The sequence below is a fragment of the Rattus norvegicus genome, chromosome 6 (assembly GCF_021556685.1).
Source record: "Rattus norvegicus strain SHRSP/BbbUtx chromosome 6, alternate assembly SHRSP_T2T, whole genome shotgun sequence".
Taxonomy (NCBI): domain Eukaryota; kingdom Metazoa; phylum Chordata; class Mammalia; order Rodentia; family Muridae; genus Rattus; species Rattus norvegicus.
This window is the reverse complement of record NC_141539.1, coordinates 30,678,237-30,701,785: the sequence shown is the minus strand read 5'-3', so window position 1 is coordinate 30,701,785 and position 23,549 is coordinate 30,678,237. Positions and strand designations below refer to the sequence as shown.

The window sequence follows — 23,549 nt, the reverse complement described above, 5'->3', positions numbered from 1 at the left end:
AGTTGTACAAGCCTCAGGCCATTTCCTGTGTCCCCCAAGACTGGCCTTCTTCCCCTGCAAAGGTACAGTGATTCTCGATTCACCAAGTTGTGGGAAAGGCTAAAGTGGAGAGAAGGAAGCACTAGCAACAAGTGTCAGTTTAATAATCAGAGAAATGGCGTTTCTTCACACCTCCGCTTCCTTACACCAGAAGCAGTTTTTATTTATGACCATATTAACACAAATTAAAGAGAGAGAGAATATGAGAGAGAGAAAGAAAAATGAAAAAGAAAATGAGAGAGATAGGGGCTGGGGATTTAGCTCAGTGGTAGAGCGCTTGCCTAGGAAGCGCAAGGCCCTGGGTTCGGTCCCCAGCTCCGAAAAAAAGAACCAAAAAAAAAAAAGAAAGAAAATGAGAGAGATAGAGATGGATAAATGATAGATTGATAGATAGATAGATAGATAGATAGATAGATAGATAGATAGATAGATAGATGAGAGAGATTGACTCAGAGGATAGCCTACAGACTATTTTCCTTTTATACAACATAACAAATGATTAAAGATCTATCCTATAATGTTTTATACAAGCCAAAAGCCCATTGCAGTCAATTGATTCCAGGGAACTATTCAAATACATTTTCTTTTTTGGAATCTGTAACACCAGGGATTATTTCTCTTAAGTAAGCTGTGAGTAGCCTGGATCTTGGTGTTTTCTTTATTTCTCTACATTATATGTACATTTAACCAGTAATCACAAGGCATAAATATTGAACTCTTTTTGTTTTCCTTGATCTGTTTTCTAACCTAGAGGAATCATTAGAACCTGATAAAGAGTGTGCCGTATGTGTTAGAGGCAAGGTCAGAAAGCTGTCCCCAAGTTCATAGGGTACAGCACTCCTCTGGGCCTTCTTCCATTATCCACACTGAGAGTAGATGCCCTGGGCTCCATCTTGGGCAGTTGCAGAGCACTGAGGATCTGTAGGTGACATACCATGGCACAGGCCGCTGCTCTCAGTGTCTGGTATCGTCTGCGTCTACAAAGTTAGGAATAAGTCTTTCCAGTCTGTCTCCACCCCCTCCCATCATCTGGCCTTGTTTGTTGGGATTTTTTTATTCCCATAAGCAAACATAAAATTCATCTTTACCAGGAAAATTAATTTAAAAAATTTGCAGTCAAGAGAACATGTGTTTGGAGTTCAGAGTGTCCCCTGTGTCACAGCCCTAGACTGAGTCACCCTGCCCTACACTCTTTGGAAAAGGGTTTCCAGGTAGTTACTGTGACATTCTCTCCTTCACACACAATACTGGAGCTGGGAGACATATACAGTAAATAAGCACATTGTTATTTCCCAGCACATTACAGGGGAGTTTACAGATGGTATAGAAACATATACATCAAAATAAAACAAAAACCGCGGGGCAGGGAGGTCAAGGGTGAGATCCGTGCTCTGAAGTTCTGGACTGTTTGTTTTCGTCGCCATTGTCCACTGTGTGGAAGCTGTAGCAACTGTTTTAGACTCAGTACTGCTATCAGTGACTGAATCAGTGAATATTAACTGCATCCTCTTGTTTGCTCCTGTCTCTTTGTCTTGTGTGCCTTTTACAATACAATAAACCCTAGAACTGGCTCTCCAGTTCCTTGTGGCTCAGGCCCTTTGTTTGATGAATAACTTTTCTTTGCCAAACACTAAATCAACATAGTGAGCATAAAAATGTGTTTAATGTCTGCCCATCACAGCTCAGATACTTACCTGGGCCAAGTAGAAGTGGCAGGTTTATACTGCCGTGTGATACGATCTTGAGTTGTTCTTTATGATGTGTAACCTGTTAATGCAACAAACTGAATTAATATACAGACATTTAATCGTTGCGTGAAGGCCTTATTCCCTCTCTCATTAACCCTCGGCAGCCGGCGGCCAGACTGGGTGAGATGCCAGGTCTGCTTGGGGTGTCCTGCCCTGCGTTGCCTCGGCCCTAAGACAAGGTCCTTTGCTCTTGTCCTTTCAGTGCCCTCGGGGGCTCCTCGGCTCTCCATATCCCTGCTTTTCCAGGAGGAGGATGTCTCATTGATTATGTGCCTCAAGTGTGCCACCTGCTCACCAACAAGGTAAAGCAAGTCCCTGAGCTCTGTCCGCTCAGAGCCCCTGCCTCCAGTCCTGCTACAGCTGTCAGACCATGGTGTGTGCCAGTCACCTCACACATCTCTGCACGTCCAGCTCTCCCTTGCCCACTCTGAAGGACAGTCCGTGTTTCTCCGTCTTTGTCCTCCTCTTCCTTCCCCTTTTCTGAGGACCCAGCCTCCACTGCTTGTCTTATAGTCATCACTTCCTTTCACACGTGGTGATTTAATCACCGATTAAGGTTCCCCATATCCCCTACATGCGTTTGGATGCATCTTGTGCGTTCTTGTGGTTTTGCATTTGTGAACCAACCCCCTTCTTCCCAGTCATCTGGTGTATACATGTGTCTGCAGCCAGCTCATGTCAAGATAATTCTTTAAAACGGCCTTCAGTTCTCTCTGCTTTCTTATCTCACCCATTAATTGTCTGTCCTTCATTCTTATCATGCCTCTGAGCAGTTGACCAGAGTTTTTGCTCCTCAAGGGGCAAGCATTCTGGGTCAGCAGGCCTTCCACCTGCCATATCAGATTATCTAAAGCTTTCCCTTGGCTGTATTCATGGACACGTAGCTGAGTTTGGTGGTAGTCAACTATATCCCAAAAGTATGAAAATATACTTGTTAATGTCTCACCATGATATTTAGCTGAAAACTAGAGATATTAACACACTAGTCACCCTGACTCTTCCCCTCCCACATGGACTGTGACTCAGTTGGTTTAATTGCCAAAGTGCTGTTTTCTTTGCTCCTGTTGACTCGTTCATATTGGCTGGGAAAACAGATCTTTTGTTTATCTCTCCCATTCAGAAGATAGCTCATCTCTATATAGGACATATTTTTAAAGAACAATATTATTTCAGAGGCTTCAGTATTATTTCTTAAATGTCAGGGAAACTGAAATCTGGCAAGATTGCAGTGTGTGGGACTGGCCCAGATTCCAAGGCACTTAGCTCCTTGGAGTGGTGGCTTCTGCTGAGACACCCCTCCCCCACCCCACATTGCTGCTCCCCTCTAAGCCAGAGTGGAGGGCAAGATTCTTATTTACATTTTGGGGCTTTGCAATGCCTTCAAATCTGTGTCCCAGAATTGTGGAGAAAAATGTAAATTGTGTCTTCCAGAACTGAGAAGAAAAGCCTTTTTAAACTCCCCAATTGAGATTAATTTCTAGTCATGCATTTTCCTCAAAAAAAAAAAAAAAAAGAGTATGGTTTTCTCAGAAATATAAGAATCAGTCTGCTTTTCTTATCTGGTTCCCTTTCATTAATTTTACTTGTCTTTAAAATTGGTGTTCCTCTGTTTGTTCTAAACGAGGACAGCATGGGCTGCTTTTAGGAGCAGTCTCTTCAAATGAATTTCCATAATTACATCGGAATCTATCTTTATAGCCAGTTTTGTTGTGGGTTTCTGTTAAAATGCTTTTCTGTTTTTAAAATCAAGTACACAGAACTGTTTTCATCCCTTTTTTAAACAAAGCCACTTAAGCAAACTTATCATCTGTTTTTCTTTTCTGAAAATAACATCTGATCCTGCATTAAGCCTGCAAAGTAAGCACTGTTTCTCTAAATTGACACAAACCGTTACATAAATAGAATTGTTTAACTTTTCGAAGGTAGAGCCTGACTATCAGGACCACTTGTGCCAAGGTTGTGCCAAGTCCTTTATCTTGACCCTCCTCAGCCATGGGAACATGGTGCGGCTACAGCCGACCTAAACAGTTTGGGGAGGGTCTCTCTCATTCTTTCTTTCAGCTACAGCGAGACCATTGTAAAGAACATGCTTTTATGGTAGAAGTAGTTGTATTAAGTAACTTTCAGCTACCTAGCATAATGACAACATGTTTTGTAGAAACTATTATTTTGTGCTAACAAGGATATATATACAAAAATGCAAAATAAATCAGCCATTGTAATACTTCTCATTCTGAATATAAAGATTTTTGAAAGAATAAAAAGTATTATGTTACCTTTTTCATTTTATCTTACCCTTTCACTAGGAGTTCAAGATAACCAAAAAGCCCCACTTAATGGCATCTCTTTTATAAAGAATGTCTGCTGATAAATGCAAACAGAATAATATTGTAGATCAACGTTTTTCAACCCCCAGTGAAATAAGTCAGAGGAGAATATTCCAGCTGATACTGAGACTATTAGATGAATGGTTGATGGGGAACCAGGTCTTTGTATACTTCGAGAGATACGCCTGTCCCGGGCTAGAGTTGCCTCAGCAGTTATGAGCACTGACTGCTCTTCTAGAGGGGCTAGGTTCAAATCCCAGCACCCACATGGCGGTCTCTACCTCAAGTTCAGGAGATGTATGTCACTGCTCTTCTAGAGAAGCTAGGTTCAAATCCCAGCACCCACATGGCGGTCTCTACCTCAAGTTCAGGAGATGTATGTCACACAGACACACATGCAGGCAAAACACCAACTACACATAAAAATAATTTTTTTAAAAGAGATACATTTGTAGATGGATTGTCTTGAGAAGTAGAGTGTATAGTGTGTGAGTGTGTGTGTGTGTATGAGTGTGTGTGTGTGTGTGTGTGTGTGTGTTTGTTTGTTATTGAATTGTCTCACTATGGCAAGGGAGAGCATCCCTTTACAATGGAGTTGTTTAGCCAAATATTGAAGTCCAGTATTACCTGGGAAGATTTCTTGCCAAAAACCCATTAACCTAATCTAACCATACTATTAACTCTAATTTCCAATGTAAGAAGGTAAAAGAAACAGAAAACTGAGATAGTCTGTAAGAAAATTAACCCAATCTCTGAAAAGGTGATGCCATTTATGCATACTAATATGGACAGACAGAAAGATGTGTATGTGTGTGATATATGAAACATACATGCTGTTACTATGTGATTAAAAGATTTTAAAAATATAAACAAATTACATTTCTAATCCTGAATTAAACAGTGTTTTGAAAACAATGTTTTGGAGGTGATGAAGAAGAGCTGATGTAGACAGGGTAGCCAATGGCATCAGAGTACTCCCCAAACCTGCTGAGTGTGACTACTGTATTTGTGGCTTTCTAAAGAAAATGTCTAGGTTTTTTGGAGCTGCATACTAAAGGAAATATTTGGGGTGAACCATCAGGATGTCTCTAATTTCCTTTGAAATGTTCAGCCAGATTGATTGACAGGTTGATAGGTAGGTAGGTAGAAGCTGGATGAAGCAGCTAGGCAGTAGGGTGGCAGTGAGTGTGCATTTCCTGTTTCTTCTGCTTCTCCCAGCCCTTCCAGTTTCTCATAATAGAGCATTTTCCGTCCTTCTGTACTAATCCCCAGCTTGGGTTCCCGTTCCAGGTGCAGTATGTGATTCAAGGCTATCACAAAAGAAGAGAGTACATCGCTGCTTTCCTCAGTCACTTTGGCACGTAAGTTCTGCCCTGTTTACACCGCACACAACAGTGTGCTCAGCTCTCACATGTAATTCATCTCTCTCACACTCAGGCTGCGGTGCTTACCCTAGAGCTGCCAGGACGACTTAGTTTTTTGCATTCTTTAGCAAATAATAGAACCAACTATGCTCTCTGAGCAACACTGTGCTCTCCCAGCCGCAGCCAGCGGGAGTGTTCTCTGCAGCGTCATGCGTGTAGAGCAGGCTTCCTGTGGAGCTTGGGGCTCATTCTGTACGTTCACCTCCATTGTCTCCTAGTTGCCAGGACTTTTCTTTCTCATTTTTCTCTCCTTTTTTTTCAGCTATGCTTTTATACAATAATTTTAAGCTAGCATATAAGTAATAGGTTTCATTCTGCATTTTCCACACACATGTCCCTGTCCTCTGCTCTGAGCACCTTCCCCGTACCCTGTCTTTCCTTGCTGTTTCTGTTCCCATGCCCAATGGCCTCAATTTCCCTTTCATGTCCATGTACCCCAGTACTCGATTCTTCCTCAGACTTTCTGCCCTTCTCCTGCTCCCCTGCCTGCTTTCATGATCTACACAATCATATTTAAGTGTAGATTCCATATGTGCAAGGAAACATGTGCCATTTGTCTTTTTTGAGTCTGCTTTATTTTGCTTAACATAATGGTTTCCAGTTCCATCCATTTTCCTACAAGTACCAGGATTTCATTCTTTTTAATGGATAAAGGAAATCCCATTGTCTGTGTGTACCACATTTTGGTTGTCCATTCAATTGATGATGGATGTAGGGCACTTTATGAACATATTTTATTGTAGTTAGCCCTGAAACTGTAAGTTTAGTTACCCAGTGAAGTCCCTTGTGTAGAAGAGGGGACAGCAAGGCAGAGATCACACTTTCCCAGGATCTAGGACTCCTGACAGGACTGCCACCAACAGTGCCTTACAGATGGGGAAGAAAACCTAACATTATACCTCACCATGATGAGTTAAACTTCAGAGAAGGGGTTAGAAGATGGCTCAAGAGAGAGATGGAAAGCCTGTGACTGCAGGGAAAGCAGAATGGTTCTCCCTACTGCTATGCTGTGCATTGCCCTTCCCCTGGATGCCAGAGGCCTGGTTTTGTTTCGTTCTGAGACAGGGCCCAGCTGTGGAACTAGCAATGCATACTGTGCTGGCCTCAAACTCAGAGATACAGAGGTCCACCTGCCTCTGCCTCCCAAATGCTGGGATGAAAGGCATGTGACATCATGCCCAATGGACTGGTTTCTTAGTTTGTCTTCTTTTTTTTTTTTTTTTTTTTTTTATTAACTTGAGTATTTCTTATATACATTTCGAGTGTTATTCCCTTTCCCGGTTTCCGGGCAAACATCCCCCTCCCCCCTCCCCTTCCTTATGGGTGTTCCCCTCCCAACCCTCCCCCCATTGCCGCCCTCCCCCCATAGACTAGTTCACTGTGGGTTCAGTCTTAGCAGGACCCAGGGCTTCCCCTTCCACTGGTGCTCTTACTAGGATATTCATTGCTACCTATGGGGTCAGAGTCCAGGGTCAGTCCATGTATAGTCTTTAGGTAGTGGCTTAGTCCCTGGAAGCTCTGGTTGCTTGGCATTGTTGTACTTTTGGGGTCTCGAGCCCCTTCAAGCTCTTCCAGTTCTTTCTCTGATTCCTTCAATAGGGGACCTATTCTCAGTTCAGTGGTTTGCTGCTGGCATTCGCCTCTATATTGCTGTATTCTGGCTGTGTCTCTCAGGAGCGATCTACATCCGGCTCCTGTCGGTCTGCACTTCTTTGCTTCATCCATCTTGTCTAATTGGGTGGCTGTATATGTATGGGCCACATGTGGGGCAGGCTCTGAATGGGTGTTCCTTCAGTCTCTGTTTTAATCTTTGCCTCTCCCTTCCCTGCCAAGGGTATTCTTTTTCCTCATTTAAAGAAGGAGTGAAGCATTCACATTTTGATCATCCGTCTTGAGTTTCGTTTGTTCTAGGGATCTAGGGTAATTCAAGCATTTGGGCTAATAGCCACTTATGAATGAGTGCATACCATGTATGTCTTTCTGTGATTGGGTTAGCTCACTCAGGATGATATTTTCCAGTTCCAACCATTTGCCTACGAATTTCATAAACTCGTTGTTTTTGATAGCTGAGTAATATTCCATTGTGTAGATGTACCACATTTTCTGTATCCATTCCTCTGTTGAAGGGCATCTGGGTTCTTTCCAGCTTCTGGCTATTATAAATAAGGCTGCGATGAACATAGTGGAGCACGTGTCTCTTTTATATGTTGAGGCATCTTTTGGGTATATGCCCAAGAGAGGTATAGCTGGATCATCAGGCAGTTCAATGTCCACTTTTCTGAGGAACCTCCAGACTGATTTCCAGAATGGTTTTACCAGTCTGCAATCCCACCAACAATGGAGGAGTGTTCCTCTTTCTCCACATCCTCGCCAGCATCTGCTGTCACCTGAGTTTTTGATCTTAGCCAATCGCACTGGTGTGAGGTGAAATCTCAGGGTTGTTTTGATTTGCATTTCCCTTATGACTAAAGATGTTGAACATTTCTTTAGGTGTTTCTCAGCCATTCGGCATTCCTCAGCTGTGAATTCTTTGTTTAGCTCTGAACCCCATTTTTTAATAGGGTTATTTGTTTCCCTGCGGTCTAACTTCTTGAGTTCTTTGTATATTTTGGAAATAAGGCCTCTATCTGTTGTAGGATTGGTAAAGATCTTTTCCCAATCTGTTGGTTGCCGTTTTGTCCTAACCACAGTGTCCTTTGCCTTACAGAAGCTTTGCAGTTTTATGAGATCCCATTTGTCGATTCTTGATCTTAGAGCATAAGCCATTGGTGTTTTGTTCAGGAAATTTTTTCCAGTGCCCATGTGTTCCAGATGCTTCCCTAGTTTTTCTTCTATTAGTTTGAGTGTGTCTGGTTTGATGTGGAGGTCCTTGATCCACTTGGACTTAAGCTTTGTACAGGGTGATAAGGATGGATCGATCTGCATTCTTCTACATGTTGCCCTCCAGTTGAACCAGCACCATTTGCTGAAAATACTATCTTTTTTCCATTGGATGGTTTTGGCTCCTTTGTCAAAAATCAAGTGACCATAGGTGTGTGGGTTCATTTCTGGGTCTTCAATTCTATTCCATTGGTCTATCTGTCTGTCTCTGTACCAATACCATGCAGTTTTTATCACTATTGCTCTGTAATACTGCTTGAGTTCAGGGATAGTGATTCCCCCTGAAGTCCTTTTATTGTTGAGGATAGCTTTAGCTATCCTGGGTTTTTTGTTATTCCAGATGAATTTGCAAATTGTTCTGTCTAACTCTTTGAAGAATTGGATTGGTATTTTGATGGGGATTGCATTGAATCTGTAGATTGCTTTTGGTAAAATGGCCATTTTTACCATATTAATCCTGCCAATCCATGAGCATGGGAGATCTTTCCATCTTCTGAGGTCTTCTTCAATTTCTTTCCTCAGTGTCTTGAAGTTCTTATTGTACAGATCTTTTACTTGCTTGGTTAAAGTCACACCGAGGTACTTTATATTATTTGGGTCTATTATGAAGGGTGTCGTTTCCCTAATTTCTTTCTCGGCTTGTTTCTCTTTTGTATAGAGGAAGGCAACTGATTTATTTGAGTTAATTTTATACCCAGCCACTTTGCTGAAGTTGTTTATCAGCTTTAGTAGTTCTCTGGTGGAACTTTTGGGATCACTTAAATATACTATCATGTCATCTGCAAATAGTGATATTTTGACCTCTTCTTTTCCGATCTGTATCCCTTTGATCTCCTTTTGTTGTCTGATTGCTCTGGCTAGAACTTCAAGAACTATATTGAATAAGTAGGGAGAGAGTGGGCAGCCTTGTCTAGTCCCTGATTTTAGTGGGATTGCTTCAAGTTTCTCTCCATTTAGTTTAATGTTAGCAACTGGTTTGCTGTATATGGCTTTTACTATGTTTAGGTATGGGCCTTGAATTCCTATTCTTTCCAGGACTTTTATCATGAAGGGGTGTTGAATTTTGTCAAATGCTTTCTCAGCATCTAATGAAATGATCATGTGGTTCTGTTCTTTCAGTTTGTTTATATAATGGATCACGTTGATGGTTTTCCGTATATTAAACCATCCCTGCATGCCTGGGATGAAGCCTACTTGATCATGGTGGATGATTGTTTTGATGTGCTCTTGAATTCGGTTTGCCAGAATTTTATTGAGTATTTTTGCGTCGATATTCATAAGGGAAATTGGTCTGAAGTTCTCTTTCTTTGTTGTGTCTTTGTGTGGTTTAGGTATAAGAGTAATTGTGGCTTCATAGAAGGAATTCGGTAGGGCTCCATCTGTTTCAATTTTGTGGAATAGTTTGGATAATATTGGTATGAGGTCTTCTATGAAGGTTTGATAGAATTCTGCACTAAACCCGTCTGGACCTGGGCTCTTTTTGGTTGGGAGACCTTTAATGACTGCTTCTATTTCCTTAGGAGTTATGGGGTTGTTTAACTGGTTTATCTGTTCCTGATTTAACTTCGATACCTGGTATCTGTCTAGGAAATTGTCCATTTCCTGAAGATTTTCAAATTTTGTTGAATATAGGTTTTTATAGTAAGATCTGATGATTTTTTGAATTTCCTCCGAATCTGTAGTTATGTCTCCCTTTTCATTTCTGATTTTGTTAATTTGGACACACTCTCTGTGTCCTCTCGTTAGTCTGGCTAAGGGTTTATCTATCTTGTTGATTTTCTCAAAGAACCAACTTTTGGTTCTGTTGATTCTTTCTATGGTCCTTTTTGTTTCTACTTGGTTGATTTCAGCTCTGAGTTTGATTATTTCCTGCCTTCTACTCCTCCTGGGTGTATTTGCTTCTTTTTGTTCTAGAGCTTTTAGGTGTGCTGTCAAGCTGCTGACATATGCTCTTTCCTGTTTCTTTCTGCAGGCACTCAGCGCTATGAGTTTTCCTCTTAGCACAGCTTTCATTGTGTCCCATAAGTTTGAGTATGTTGTATCTTCATTTTCATTAAATTCTAAAAAGTTTTTAATTTCTTTCTTTATTTCTTCCTTGACCAGGTTATCATTGAGTAGAGCATTGTTCAATTTCCACGTATATGTGGGCATTCTTCCCTTATTGTTATTGAAGACCAGTTTTAGGCCGTGGTGGTCCGATAGTACGCATGGGATTATTTCTATCTTTCTGTACCTGTTGAGGCCCGTTTTTTGACCAATTATATGGTCAATTTTGGAGAAAGTACCATGAGGAGCTGAGAAGAAGGTATATCCTTTTGCTTTAGGATAGAATGTTCTATAAATATCCGTTAAGTCCATTTGGCTCATGACTTCTCTTAGTCTGTCTACATCACTGTTTAATTTCTGTTTCCATGATCTGTCCATTGATGAGAGTGGGGTGTTGAAATCTCCCACTATTATTGTGTGAGGTGCAATGTGTGTTTTGAGCTTTAGTAAGGTTTCTTTTACGTATGTAGGTGCCCTTGTATTTGGGGCATAGATATTTAGGATTGAGAGTTCATCTTGGTTGATTTTTCCTTTGATGAATATGAAGTGTCCTTCCTTATCTTTTTTGATGACTTTTAGTTGGAAATTGATTTTATTTGATATTAGAATGGCTACTCCAGCTTGCTTCTTCTGACCATTTGCTTGGAAAGTTGTTTTCCAGCCTTTCACTCTGAGGTAGTGTCTGTCTTTGTCTCTGAGGTGTGTTTCCTGTAGGCAGCAGAATGCAGGGTCCTCGTTGCGTATCCAGTTTGTTAATCTATGTCTTTTTATTGGGGAGTTGAGGCCATTGATATTGAGAGATATTAAGGAATAGTGATTATTGCTTCCCATTATATTCATATTTGATGTGAGGTTATGTTTGTGTGCTTTCATTCTCTTTGTTTTGTTGCCAAGACGATTAGTTTCTTGCTTCTTCTAGGGTATAGCTTGCCTCCTTATGTTGGGCTTTACCATTTATTATCCTTTGTAGTGCTGGATTTGTAGAAAGATATTGTGTAAATTTGGTTTTGTCATGGAATATCTTGGTTTCTCCATCAATGTTAATTGAGAGTTTTGCTGGATACAGTAATCTGGGCTGGCATTTGTGTTCTCTTAGGGTCTGTATAACATCAGTCCAGGATCTTCTGGCCTTCATAGTTTCTGGCGAGAAGTCTGGTGTGATTCTGATAGGTCTCCCTTTATATGTTACTTGACCTTTTTCCCTTACTGCTTTTAATATTCTTTCTTTATTTTGTGCGTTTGGTGTTTTGACAATTATGTGACGGGAGGTGTTTCTTTTCTGGTCCAATCTATTTGGAGTTCTGTAGGCTTCCTGTATGTCTATGGGTATCTCTTTTTTTAGGTTAGGGAAGTTTTCTTCTATGATTTTGTTGAAGATATTTACTCGTCCTTTGAGCTGGGAGTCTTCACTCTCTTCTATACCTATTATCCTTAGGTTTGATCTTCTCATTGAGTCCTGGATTTCCTGTATGTTTTGGACCAGTAGCTTTTTCCGCTTTACATTATCTTTGACAGTTGAGTCAATGATTTCTATGGAATCTTCTGCTCCTGAGATTCTCTCTTCCATCTCTTGTATTCTGTTGGTGAAGCTTGTATCTACAGCTCCTTGTCTCTTCTTTTGGTTTTCTATATCCAGGGTTGTTTCCATGTGTTCTTTCTTGATTGCTTCTATTTCCATTTTTAATTCCTTCAACTGTTTGATTGTGTTTTCCTGGAATTCTTTCAGGGATTTTTGCGATTCCTCTCTGTAGGCTTTTACTTGTTTATTAATGTTTTCCTGTGCTTCCCTAAGTGTGTTCAGGTCTTTCCTGAAGTCCTCCAGCATCATGATCAAATATGATTTTGAAACTAGATCTTGCTTTTCTGGTGTGTTTGGATATTCCATGTTTGTTTTGGTGGGAGAATTGGGCTCCGATGATGGCATGTAGTCTTGGTTTCTGTTGCTTGGGTTCCTGCGCTTGCCTCTCGCCATCAGATTATCTCTAGTGTTACTTTGTTCTGCTATTTCTGACAGTGGCTAGACTGTCCTATAAGCCTGTGTGTCAGGAGTGCTGTAGACCTGTTTTCCTCTCTTTCAGTCAGTTATGGGGACAGAGTGTTCTGCTTTCGGGCGTGTAGTTTTTCCTCTCTACAGGTCTTCAGCTGTTCCTGTGGGCCTGTGTCTTGAGTTCACCAGGCAGCTTTCTTGCAGCAGAAAATTTGGTCTTACCTGTGGTCCCGAGGCTCAGGTTTGCTCGTGGGGTGCTGTCCAGGGGCTCTCTGCAGCGGCAGCAACCAGGAAGACCTGTGCCGCCCCTTCCGGGAGCTTCAGTGCACCAGGGTTCCAGATGGTCTTTGGCTTTTTCCTCTGGCGTCCGAGATGTGTGTTCAGGGAGCAGTCTCTTCTGGTTTCCCAGGCCTGTCTGCCTCTCTGAAGGTTTAGCTCTCCCTCCCACGGGATTTGGGTGCAGAGAACTGTTTATCCGGTCTGTTTCCTTCAGGGTCTGGCGGTGTCTCCGGCAGGGGTCCTGCCGCTCCTGGGCCCTCCCCCACGGGAGCCCAGAGGCCTTATACAGTTTCCTCTTGGGCCAGGGATGTGGGCAGGGGTGAGCAGTGTTGGTGGTCTCTTCCGCTCTGCAGCCTCAGGAGTGCCCACCTGACCAGGCGGTTGGGTCTCTCTCTCACCGGGTCTGGGAGCAGAGAGCTGCTGCGGGCCGGGATCCGCGGGTGTGGGACTTCCGGTAAACACAGAACGTGCCCGGTTCTAGAGAAATTCTGCTTCCGTGTGTCCCAAGCTCACCAGGCAGCTTTCTTGCAGCAGAAAATTTGGTCTTACCTGTGGTCCCGAGGCTCAGGTTCGCTCGTGGGGTGCTGCCCAGGGGCTCTCTGCAGCGGCAGCAACCAGGAAGACCTGTGCCGCCCCTTCCGGGAGCTTCAGTGCACCAGGGTTCCAGATGGTCTTTGGCTTTTTCCTCTGGCGTCCGAGATGTGTGTGCAGGGAGCAGTCTCTTCTGGTTTCCCAGGCCTGTCTGCCTCTCTGAAGGTTTAGCTCTCCCTCCCACGGGATTTGGGTGCAGAGAACTGTTTATCCGGTCTGTTTCCTTCAGGGTCCGGCGGTGTCTGTGGCAGGGGTCCTGCCGCTCCTGGGCCCTCCCCCACGGGAGCCCAGAGGCCTTATACAGTTTCCTCTTGGGCCAGGGATGTGGGCAGGGGTGAGCAGTGTTGGTGGTCTCTTCCGCTCCGCAGCCTCAGGAGTGCCCACCTGACCAGGCGGTTGGGTCTCTCTCTCACCGGGTCTGGGAGCAGAGAGCTGCTGCGGGCCGGGATCCGCGGGTGTCTAGTTTGTCTTCTTACTCATAACGATGACTAACGTTTCCATCTCATGGTTTATCCTGGTCAGTTCTCACAGTGCTATTAAAATGTTTACCAATATCATAGTTCCCTGCTGGATGAGGAAGCTACACCTCCACAGGTTAAGAGATTGAGTGAGGTCGTAAACAGTAGCCAACGGCAGAGCTATAACAAGAACCTCAGTGTTGTCGTCCCACCCTAGACCCTTGTGATGCTCATGTGTCTTACATCTGTCTGTGTTCGGTTGCCTCTGAAATATCTTAACCTCCGTTGCTTTCGAACCTTATTTTTATGAGAGTTTATGTATGTGTTTTCTTACTTAGAGGTGTCGTGGAATATGATGCAGAAGGCTTCACAAAACTTACACTGCTGCTGATGTGGAAAGAGTTTTGTTTTCTTGTACACAGTGAGTATATTTTTGCTATGCACATATACTTAGGAATGTTCTACTGTAATAATCAGGGTGAGAACATTTGGTGTTTTTACATGGTCCTTTTATTTTACCATGTGTATGTTTAAATTGAGGTCATATTTTCTCCAAACCATTGTTTCTCGTCCACTAAGGTGATGTTACCCCACAGGCAATACCTGATGAAACATTTCTTACTGTCACAGTGGATGAAGGGTTCAGTGATCAGCTAACAGTCCTAATGTCCTTCTGTCCTAAAACAGCCCCTCACAACAGAAAATACAAAGTGTCACCATTGCCAAGATACAGTGACCCTACCCTAGACTTATTTCTGTTTCAAAATATGCATCCCGTGTCAGGTGTCTGCATTTTCAGGATTACTGAGAGCATGCTCACTTTGACCTTCTGGTCACTAGTAAGTGACAGTCCTTGACTTTGGCTAATGAGAAGCAACGCACAGCATAGGAGGCAGTGCTCTGTGCTTCCCCAGTAGCCTTCGGTGGTTTTCCACATTGTAATCACAGTAAATGGCTGTTACATAGTCAGTCAGCAGTGGTCCAGTAGTCACTGGTCCACTCTCTCTTGTGGATGGTTTAGATTGTAGTTCTTTGCTGTAGAGGAGCCAGTGACCTATGGCATCAGGTGTAAGCTGCCAGTCAACTAAACCCTACATTCTTTGGCAATGTGGTGTATAATGTTTTTGCTTAAGTAGACAGCCAAGGAGTTCCAGCTTTTCCAGCTTGAGCTAGGACAAAAGCAGGGGGTTGAGCTGGCTTCTTGCAGAGGCAGAACTGCCTTATGTCTTATTAATCCAAATTTAGAAGGGATACTCGGGCCCTAAGTAGATGGTGTCAAACAATATTGACTTTATAGTTTTTTCTTCCTCAGCAGGCCTAGGTTTCTGGTTGTAATTTTAGATTAAAATAGTTTTCAATTTCTTTTTTTTTTCTTTTTCTTGAAACTGATTTCATACCAGCAAATGGTAAGAGATGAAGCCCCTAAATGTCCACAAGATAGGAAGAAAGCCTCCCTCTGTTACCTGATGCTGCGTACCTCCCAGACCCTGTGGAGAGCTGGCTGTGCCTTTGAGGATGGCTCTTTCCCTCCTCAGTGCTACCCGCAGCTTCATATTGTGCTCCTGCTTGTGGCACATTCTGTATTAGGGCATTTGTTTCAAACATTAAATCTGGGAAAGGCATTTTTATATTAATTATGTGTGCAGATAAACAATTTGAAAGAGAGCTCCAGCTTGGGAGTGCCTCCAACTACACCTTGTTCAAATCACTAGGTCAGGCTTCCTTCTGCTTTCGTGTTTTCACACGTGCACGGTGGATGGGCAGGCGGACGTTGGGCTTCCTGCACACGTTACCATATGGCACTTAGCCCACAATTAAAGGTACACTGAGAAAGGAAGCCTCAAAATTACCTCTTCTCTTACCTGATACCCAGATCCCAAGTGCAGCTTCACATGGTCTCTCGGGACTTGGAAGCATTGCCCGACGTGGTTGTCCTACCTAACTCATCCACAGGAGCCTACCCTTTGCCTCCAACGCTCGTGGTAGTGGTGCTCATCAGACGCTGCCACAAAGGCTGTGGACAGCCCAGTAGTAAACTGAAGACTCCTAGCAGCTCCTTCATCTCGAAGTAGCCTGACAGCACAGACACTTTCTTGAAACTTACTTCTATTTCTTACTCATGTTTTTTCAGTTGATGTCCAACCATATCAGGCATAAAGGAGAAATATATTCTTTACATTCCTTAGTCCTAATCTCTTTTTCCAGCATGCAACTCAAAATGGCATATATTATTAGTCCATTTCCTGTTACTATGACAATATACCCAAGGACAGGGACTTTATAAAGCAGAGTGGTTTGTATAGCTCATAGTATTAGAAGTTTTACATTTGGTTCCAAGCCCCTTGGCTGGACTACAGTATGGCAGCAAAATATAAAAGGGACCTGCTGCATTAGAATGTCCAGTGTATTGTGTGTCTTAGCTTCGTAACGATTCATTCCCATGAGAATGGCACTGATCACTCCCAACATGCACCCCAGTGCTCTCACCACTTTCCGGTGGGCCTGACCTCAGAGATTCTACACTGCACTGGGAGCCAGCGTCCAGCCCAGGAACCCTAGAGGGACAAAGCATTCCCAAGCCCTCCTAGTTACTGAGGACATCATTGCCTGCACTGATGTTCAGGGTAAAAGAGCACTTCCACCGTGGCTCTTGCCACTCCTCTGTCAGTGCCGCCAGTGGCCACAGCGATTGCTACTACTTATGTATTTCCTGCATAATATCGCCTCCCTGGCATTCGTATCCAGTATTTCTCATGACTCCTTTTCCACCAAGGTGCATAGCAAAACTGCAGCGCTATCATATTTTAGCTGTGAACTGCTGCCTTCTTCAGGAACAGATTCCTCAGGCACTCCTTAGAATGGCTGCCTTAAAACCTGGATTTTATTTGGTTTGTCCCAAAATGTCACCCCTTTCCTAACGGGGGCTGCTTGCTCCCTTGTCACTTAGTGTCACTGCCTACATACTGTTGGCTCTTCTGGCAGATAAGGGCTGTAAATCAAGGCCTTGGATGCTGTCCTGCTCCATCCCTCCTCACTCACAGCTTGCCTTTAAGCACATCGTTCCCACCCATTGCCTGTTCTTATCTGAGACTGAGGACCTGCTGCGGCACACTGGAGCTTGGTTAGATAATGTGTTTTCCTCAGCCACATGGTTATGCATCTGACACTTACCTTCCTTTGGAAGCATCTGCTTGCTTGGTTCCAACGCCCAGGGGACCATTTGTTCCTCTTTATTTTTTTTCCCCTGTTTTAAAGATGGGTGAATATGGGATGGCAGGGACTTGACAAAGAACACTGCAGTGAATTATTCTGGGATCTCAACATATGAAAGAGGAGGAAGGAAGCACCTTGAGATAGAGCCAGAGAGAGCCAGTCTCCTGTGGGTGGCTCCTCAGCGACGTGGAGGTTGGAGACCTAGCAGGACATGAACAGCTTCTTTCTCTGCCTCCCTCTGCGCCCTCGTGTTCTCCCAGCTCAGCAAGCCAGTGTGAGAGGAGCAGCTGCTGTGCTCACTGAGTATGGGGGACACCAGAGGAAAGGTGTCCTGAGCCATGTGGTGCTGACCTCAGACCGTTTGGATACAGAAACAAGAACGCCTTAAGAAGAGTTGCTGCCCACATTCTGGACTCCCTAGGCAACCCTGCAGCACCCGGGCATTCTTGTGTTTCTGAGTACGGCTGTGAGGCCTTCCCAGCTGCTCACTCCTCTCTTCGTCCTTGATTTGTGTCTGGAGTCAAAACCACAGCAGGAGAAGCACGTGCTCTCCTCCCAGAAACTGTTGGAGAGGTTTCCTGACCACTGTTTGAGAGGTAGTTGCAGTGGTTGGGCAGGTCTCTCCGTGTCTGCCAAGTAATTCTTACCCCTGGTAGTAGATGGAACCCACAAGGCAGCAGTCTTTCAGAATGCTGGTGGTGAGAGAGCTTATAGCAAGGTATGCCAACGACACAGAGCACCAGCAGCCCTGGGGAAGCCACCTCCCCTCTTTATGGCCCCAGGCAACAGCAAGCAGCAGCATGTGGCTCATGGTGGCTGAAGGGAGAAGTGGGTGGAAGCTATGACTGACAAGCTGTCTTTCCCAGTATCTACATATCACTATAGAGATGGCCTGGACAGTGTGCTGTATCTCCCGAGGAAATGTCTGTCAACCGCAGTCTGTCTGTCCATTTTTCTCTTCTCTTTCTCCATAGCCTGTAAGGTCAGCTGTGTGCATTTTCTGTATGTTCAGTACTCTGGTTAGGAGTTGGTGGGCACACATACATTCGTCAGACTTGCACAGGGGTTAGACAACTGCGGCCTGCAGGCCACAGCCTGTTTTCGTGGAGTACCTAGGCCATGTGTTTACAAGGTTGTTAAGAAGAAGCAAAAGTAAGAGAGAAGGGAAAGAATGCACAAGGAAGGAGGTGCATGATCTACATGACCTAAAATCTGTCATTTCACCCAGTCTAGTTGATAAAATCAGGCAAAGGTGAAATACAGCTGTATGCCGCTCCAAACACAGTGTTTCCTGACTCACCTGTTGTATGTCAGTGATTTAGAAAATAATGTTCACGAGCAGATATGAGTGCATACATTCCAGACCATACCAGACCAGTACTGTGATGGCCGAGTCGAGGCTTCAGTAGCAGTCTTTCAGTGTAATAGAAAGGTTTCTTCTGGAGGTGACAGTGCACCCAAGACTTTAATGGGTAAGCTATTGAAAAGCCAAGGAAGAAACCTGCGGGGAAAGGACGTCTGCAGAAGGTCCTAGGCAGGTGGACACGATGGACTGTGTGTTTGGGGGTTCAGCCTGTGGTTGCTACTACTTAGATGCTTTCTTAGTTGGTTCCCAAGGTTTCCATGTGCACCTTTGTCTTCACACAGTCTAGTTCGGATTAATAGTGACTTAAAGCTAGTGGGATGTAGTGGCTCTGCCTCCCCCACACTGTTTGTGCTAGTAATTGTCCCATGTGTCTGTCATATGAGGGTATGTTAACTGTAAGCGCATTACAGATGTCTGTGGTTGCTATAACAGTCTTGTTTGAAAAAGGAAGGATTTCCTCTTTGAACATGGTTGGGTTGTGACCTCTCATGAGACTTGGGCAGCTCTACTTCCTACTTCCCTGTAGTTGTCATGGGGGATGCAGGCCAGTAGTGGAGTTCACAGCGTTCTTGCTCTCTCTCTCTCTCTCTCTCTCTCTCTCTCTCTCTCTCTCTCTCTCTCTCCCCCCTTCCTCCCTCTCTCCTCCCTTCCTCTCTCTCCCCCTCCCTCCATCCCTCCTTCCCTCCTTCCCTCCCTCCTTCTCTCCCTCCCTCCATCTCTCTCCTCCCTCCTTCCCTCCCTCCCTCCCTCCTTCTCTCCCTCCCTTTCTCTCCTTCTCCCTCCCTCTCTCCCTCCCTCCCTCTCTCCCTCCCTCCATCTCTCCCCCTCCCTCCCTCCCTCCTTCTCTCCCTCCCTTTCTCTCCTTCTCCCTCCCTCTCTCCCTCCCTCCATCCCTCCTTTCCTCCCTCCCTTCCTCTCTCTCCCCCTCCCTCCTTCCCTCCCTCCCTCCCTCCCTCCTTCCCTCCCTCCCTCTCTCTCCATCTCCCTCCCTCTCTCCCTCCCTCTCTGTCTCTCTGGCTCATCACCTGTCTTTTCTGTGTATCTGTATTTCCACTTGTACATTCTTGCTTCTTTCATTTGTAGCTCCAAGGCTTATATTAAGGATACAAGTGTTGTTTCTCAAAGGGTTCAGTCTCTCCCTAGCAGAGCTTAATATTTATGAAGTCAGAGAAACTTAACAACTTCAGACTGACTGTGCTAGTTATTGGAACAATCCTTTCCCTAACTGAGACCAATAATGTGGATGTCAAGAGAGATTTTAAAATAAGACCAAAGACTTGTAATTGCTACGAGTGCCCCTTCCAAGCTGCTTTTGTCAAGCTGCATGATTCCTAAGATAGCCCAGGACATTTACTATCTGGGTCCTCACTGTTGCTACCACTAAGAGTAAAGCCATCCTCTCAGCTGCCTCTGTCCTGAGCACAGCACTATCTGCCCTTGCTGCAGAAGCTGTGTGCCCCGTGGCATAATCTAGCAGGCACAAAAATGTTGGCCACCAGGTAATTCAGTAACCCCCGAGCGGTGATGTTTCTCAAAAGTGAGTTACTTTTTTGGGTCCAAATCACACTTTTATGTATATTAATTAATGTGTTTGAACAAATCAGTCTTGGTAAAGTGTGGCAATGGCGTGTATTAGAAACTGTTTTAAACCAAAGCTATACAGCCACAACATTGTGTAGGATTGGCATATTTGCTTCTCTTGTGAGAATTCTCAGTTTAATATAAGCATTTTTAGTATTAATAACTATGAGGGCAACAGGAACTAGTTGATAATTAGCAAGAAGTAAGACCTTTTGTTCCTTCTATTGTTCAGAGTACTAAAGAATGTGGGGAAACAGGAGAGATCTCTCCAATGCCTCCTTGTTTTTGTAGGACTCCTGGGCCTTTTAATTGGTTCACACATTTTGATTCACTTTAACCCAGGACTTCTGTGAAGCTGATGGTGGAGCCTGCCATTCTCAATTACACATGCAGCATGCCTCCCAGGTTCTCACTCAGCCTGGTAGCAGCCACCATCACTACTTTGACTCAGATTGAAACTCTTTCTTCTTTATAGTTCACTCTCTAAAATCCTGTTTCCAGCTTTGGACACCAGGTTGAAAAGTTCACTCACCAATTTTCCTGGGTAATATTCTCTTCTTGTGAGTTCTTAGACTTCAATAACACCTTTTTTTAGAGATCCAAAGGGATGTCTTTTGAGGAGGGAGCTATGAATCAGACCTACATTCAGTGCAGTGATCCCTGTTCTCTGTGTCCCTTTTGCCTCTCGCACAGTTCTCCTTCATGGTAACTATTTTTCTGATCAGAGTTCCTGAGAAGTTTTGGTGATTTTTGACTCCAAAATGTACTAGGCTGCTTTCCAATTAACAAGTTGTAACCAAAGTAGGCCTCCCACTCAGAAAGAAAGCCACTTTCAGAGTAACTTACATTATTAATCTCTTTGAATGAAGTGATCTTTGTATAGTTAGCATTGAAAAGCTACCTACATTGATGACTTACAGGCAATTTTTGGTGCAGAACTATGGTTGTTGACAATAATAGTCATCTGTATTAACAGAAACCCTGGCTCTACCATGCCCCAACACTCTGATCAGTACTTTGCATATCTCATGATACTTAATCCTCCTAGCACGCTTCTGTGAGTAATTACTAGTTTTATCCTGGGTAGCAAAAGACCATACTGCAGCACAGCAAGATTCAGTGACAGCTAGGATTTAAATCTCAGAACTGATCCATGGCTGCCTTCTGACACTGTTCCAGATAATCCATTAGCAGTGTCCCCAGGTATGTGTGACAACTTTCAAACTCCATCAGAGTTTCATGACAAATCTGGACATCCCAACAGCAGGAGCAGAATGTCAGTGTCAAGCCCTACAAATAGATATGTCCTCTCATTTCTGAGGACTGAGCAGACCTCTGCAGAGATGACATTTCTAGCTGAAGGCAGCAGAATGTGAAGCAAGAGTTGTTCCTTAATGGTGGCAGGTTATGGTGTCCTCCTGAGAAACGTAAATAGACAAGCTTGAGATAAAAATCCACTCTGACCATGAAAAGAACAATGAGCAACTGAGCATCAGAAGCTCAGCTTAGACCGTGAGTGTGGCTAGTAGTGGTTTGTCACACAGAGTCAATCCAGAGGGGCCTGCAACATCCAGGAACCGCCCAGGCCCAGGAGGTGATGCGTATGTGGGAGTCACTCTGGTCCAGGACAAGGGCAGGAATTGAACTGTGGCAAAATGCGTGCTCCCTTATGTACACACCATTTTTTATTAGCTGAGTGCAGTGCAAACAGTTCTGTGCCGTGGGTCTGCTGTGAGTGTGGGCTTATGACTCCTTACAGACAAGGACATTGAGCCAGCAAGATGGCTCAGCAGATAAAAAGATTCTTTGCCACTAAGTCTGATCCCCAGTATTTGATCTCACATGGTAAAAGGAGAGAAATGACTCTGAAACGTGTTCCTCTGTCCTCTATATGTGTACCCCCTCCAAATATACATGTAATCAAAACTGAGAATTAAAGAGCACTGCAAGGCCTAGTGGTACCGGCTTATTTTCCAGCTACTTCAGGAGTCTGAGGCTGGAAGGATCCACTAGGCCAGGCTAAGAATCCAGTACAGTGTACATTCAAGACCATCCTGGGTAGCCACTTAGCCTTGTCCCAAAAAGTAAAAGGTAAGGTCTCTATATAGCATATGGTAGAACACTTGCCAAGCATGTGCAAGAATGTGAGATCACACCCCAGTGCCACAACAATAAAGAAAGCAAATGTAAACACAGAAGTCGCCCAGGCACCCTCGTGTACACAACACCTGCACTGCAGCTTTGTCTCTTGTCTCTTCACCCAAACCTCCTCTTTATTTGCTTTTAGAATTTTCTGGAGTATTTTGAACCACATCTCTCATTTCATCCATAAATACTTCTATAAGCATCTGTGTGTATCGGTAACAGTAGTGGTTTTGAGGACACAGTGTGTGTATTGTACATTCTTATGGCTTATTCTTTAATGTCAGGTGGTTCCGAGTCTGCCTTTGAGCTCCCCTGTTGGGCTCAGACATGCTTTCTTCCTTGAAAGGTTTATTCGTGTGCACAAGGTCATGTGCATCGTATGCATGCAGGTGACCACAGAGTCCAGTGGGTGTTGGATCTCCTGGAACTAGAGTTATACACAGTTTTAAGCTGCTGGCGAGAGTGCTGAGAATTGAATCCAGATCCTGTGAAGCTCAGTAGTGCTCTTAACCACTGTGCCATCCCTCCAGTCCCTCGTACATATTATCTTTACTGTTAGCTTGTCCAGATCAGGATCCAAAACTGTCCTGATCCCTGAATCTCAGAAGTGTCCTGAAGAAGAGCGGTGGTCCTGAGTTATGGTCATCACCATCTGGTTTTCTTTTCAAAGTATGGTTAAGAAAATCTGCTTAGGTAAGAAACCGTTAAGAATATCAGCTCACCCTTAAAAGAGGCAAGCTCTTACATTATATGGTAACTGACACTGCAGAGTTTCTAGCTACCTCATTTAGACTATGAGCCATTCAATCTTTATGTCAGCTTTGAATAGAATTCTCAGCAGTGAGAGTGTGTTTGTCAGTTCTGTTACTATAGAATTTACAATACTTGCTTTATAACAGAACCACACGGATACAGTGTTTTTGCTTTCTGTTGTGTAGTGTTTTTGAGGTCTGTACATGTTGGCTTGTGTGTTTCAGAGTTCCGTTCTTGTTACTTAGTAAGTAGTATTCCACCCCAGATAGTGAATGTTGGTTTCCGTTGCAGTATCTGCTGGTTAGGAATTGTGTTCCTTAGATAATTTAAGGGAAAGTCTTTGTTTTGACAGCACTTTTAGTTCTGTTTAGTTAACTGTGGGGTAGAGATGCTGACTCACCCATCCAGTGTGTGCTTAACTTGGTCTTCCACCACCGTGCTATACAGGAGTGTGACTGTTTACACTCTTTCTGACAGAGTGTGAGCTTTCAGTTCTCTCACATGCCTTCCGGCTCTCTGTGTCAGCTGTCGCTGATCTCAGCCTCATGGGGGATGAGAGACTGTCCTGGGATTTGATGCACGACTCCCTGGTGTGCAGTGCTGTTGAGCAGCTCTGTGTGTGCTAACCATCCAAGGGAGCTCATGGGAAATGGGAGTATCTGTTGAAATTGTTCTCCTGTTCTTAATTGGCATGTTATTATCTCATTTTTCA

The 23,549-nt window shown here is 43.9% G+C and overlaps 1 protein-coding gene and 1 long non-coding RNA gene across 12 annotated transcripts in view; one reads left to right on the top strand and one right to left on the bottom strand.

Annotated features, from left to right (window-relative positions):
* Babam2 (BRISC and BRCA1 A complex member 2) overlaps nucleotides 1-23,549 on the top strand; it is a 450,578-nt gene that overhangs the window by 365,213 nt on the left and 61,816 nt on the right. For all 11 annotated transcript variants that reach the window (XM_087553697.1, XM_087553689.1, XM_087553690.1 and 8 more), the window contains 3 exons: nucleotides 1,990-2,089; nucleotides 5,405-5,475; nucleotides 14,118-14,200. In XM_087553697.1, the coding sequence (XP_087409823.1) occupies nucleotides 1,990-2,089; nucleotides 5,405-5,475; nucleotides 14,118-14,200 (254 nt within the window). The remainder of the gene's footprint in view (nucleotides 1-1,989; nucleotides 2,090-5,404; nucleotides 5,476-14,117; nucleotides 14,201-23,549) is intronic.
* On the bottom strand, nucleotides 120-2,269 carry LOC148005111 (uncharacterized). The gene is made up of 3 exons (XR_015622865.1): nucleotides 2,176-2,269; nucleotides 1,734-1,806; nucleotides 120-1,016 (listed from the first exon to the last, which is right to left on the bottom strand). It is a non-coding gene; the product is annotated as an uncharacterized LOC148005111 (long non-coding RNA).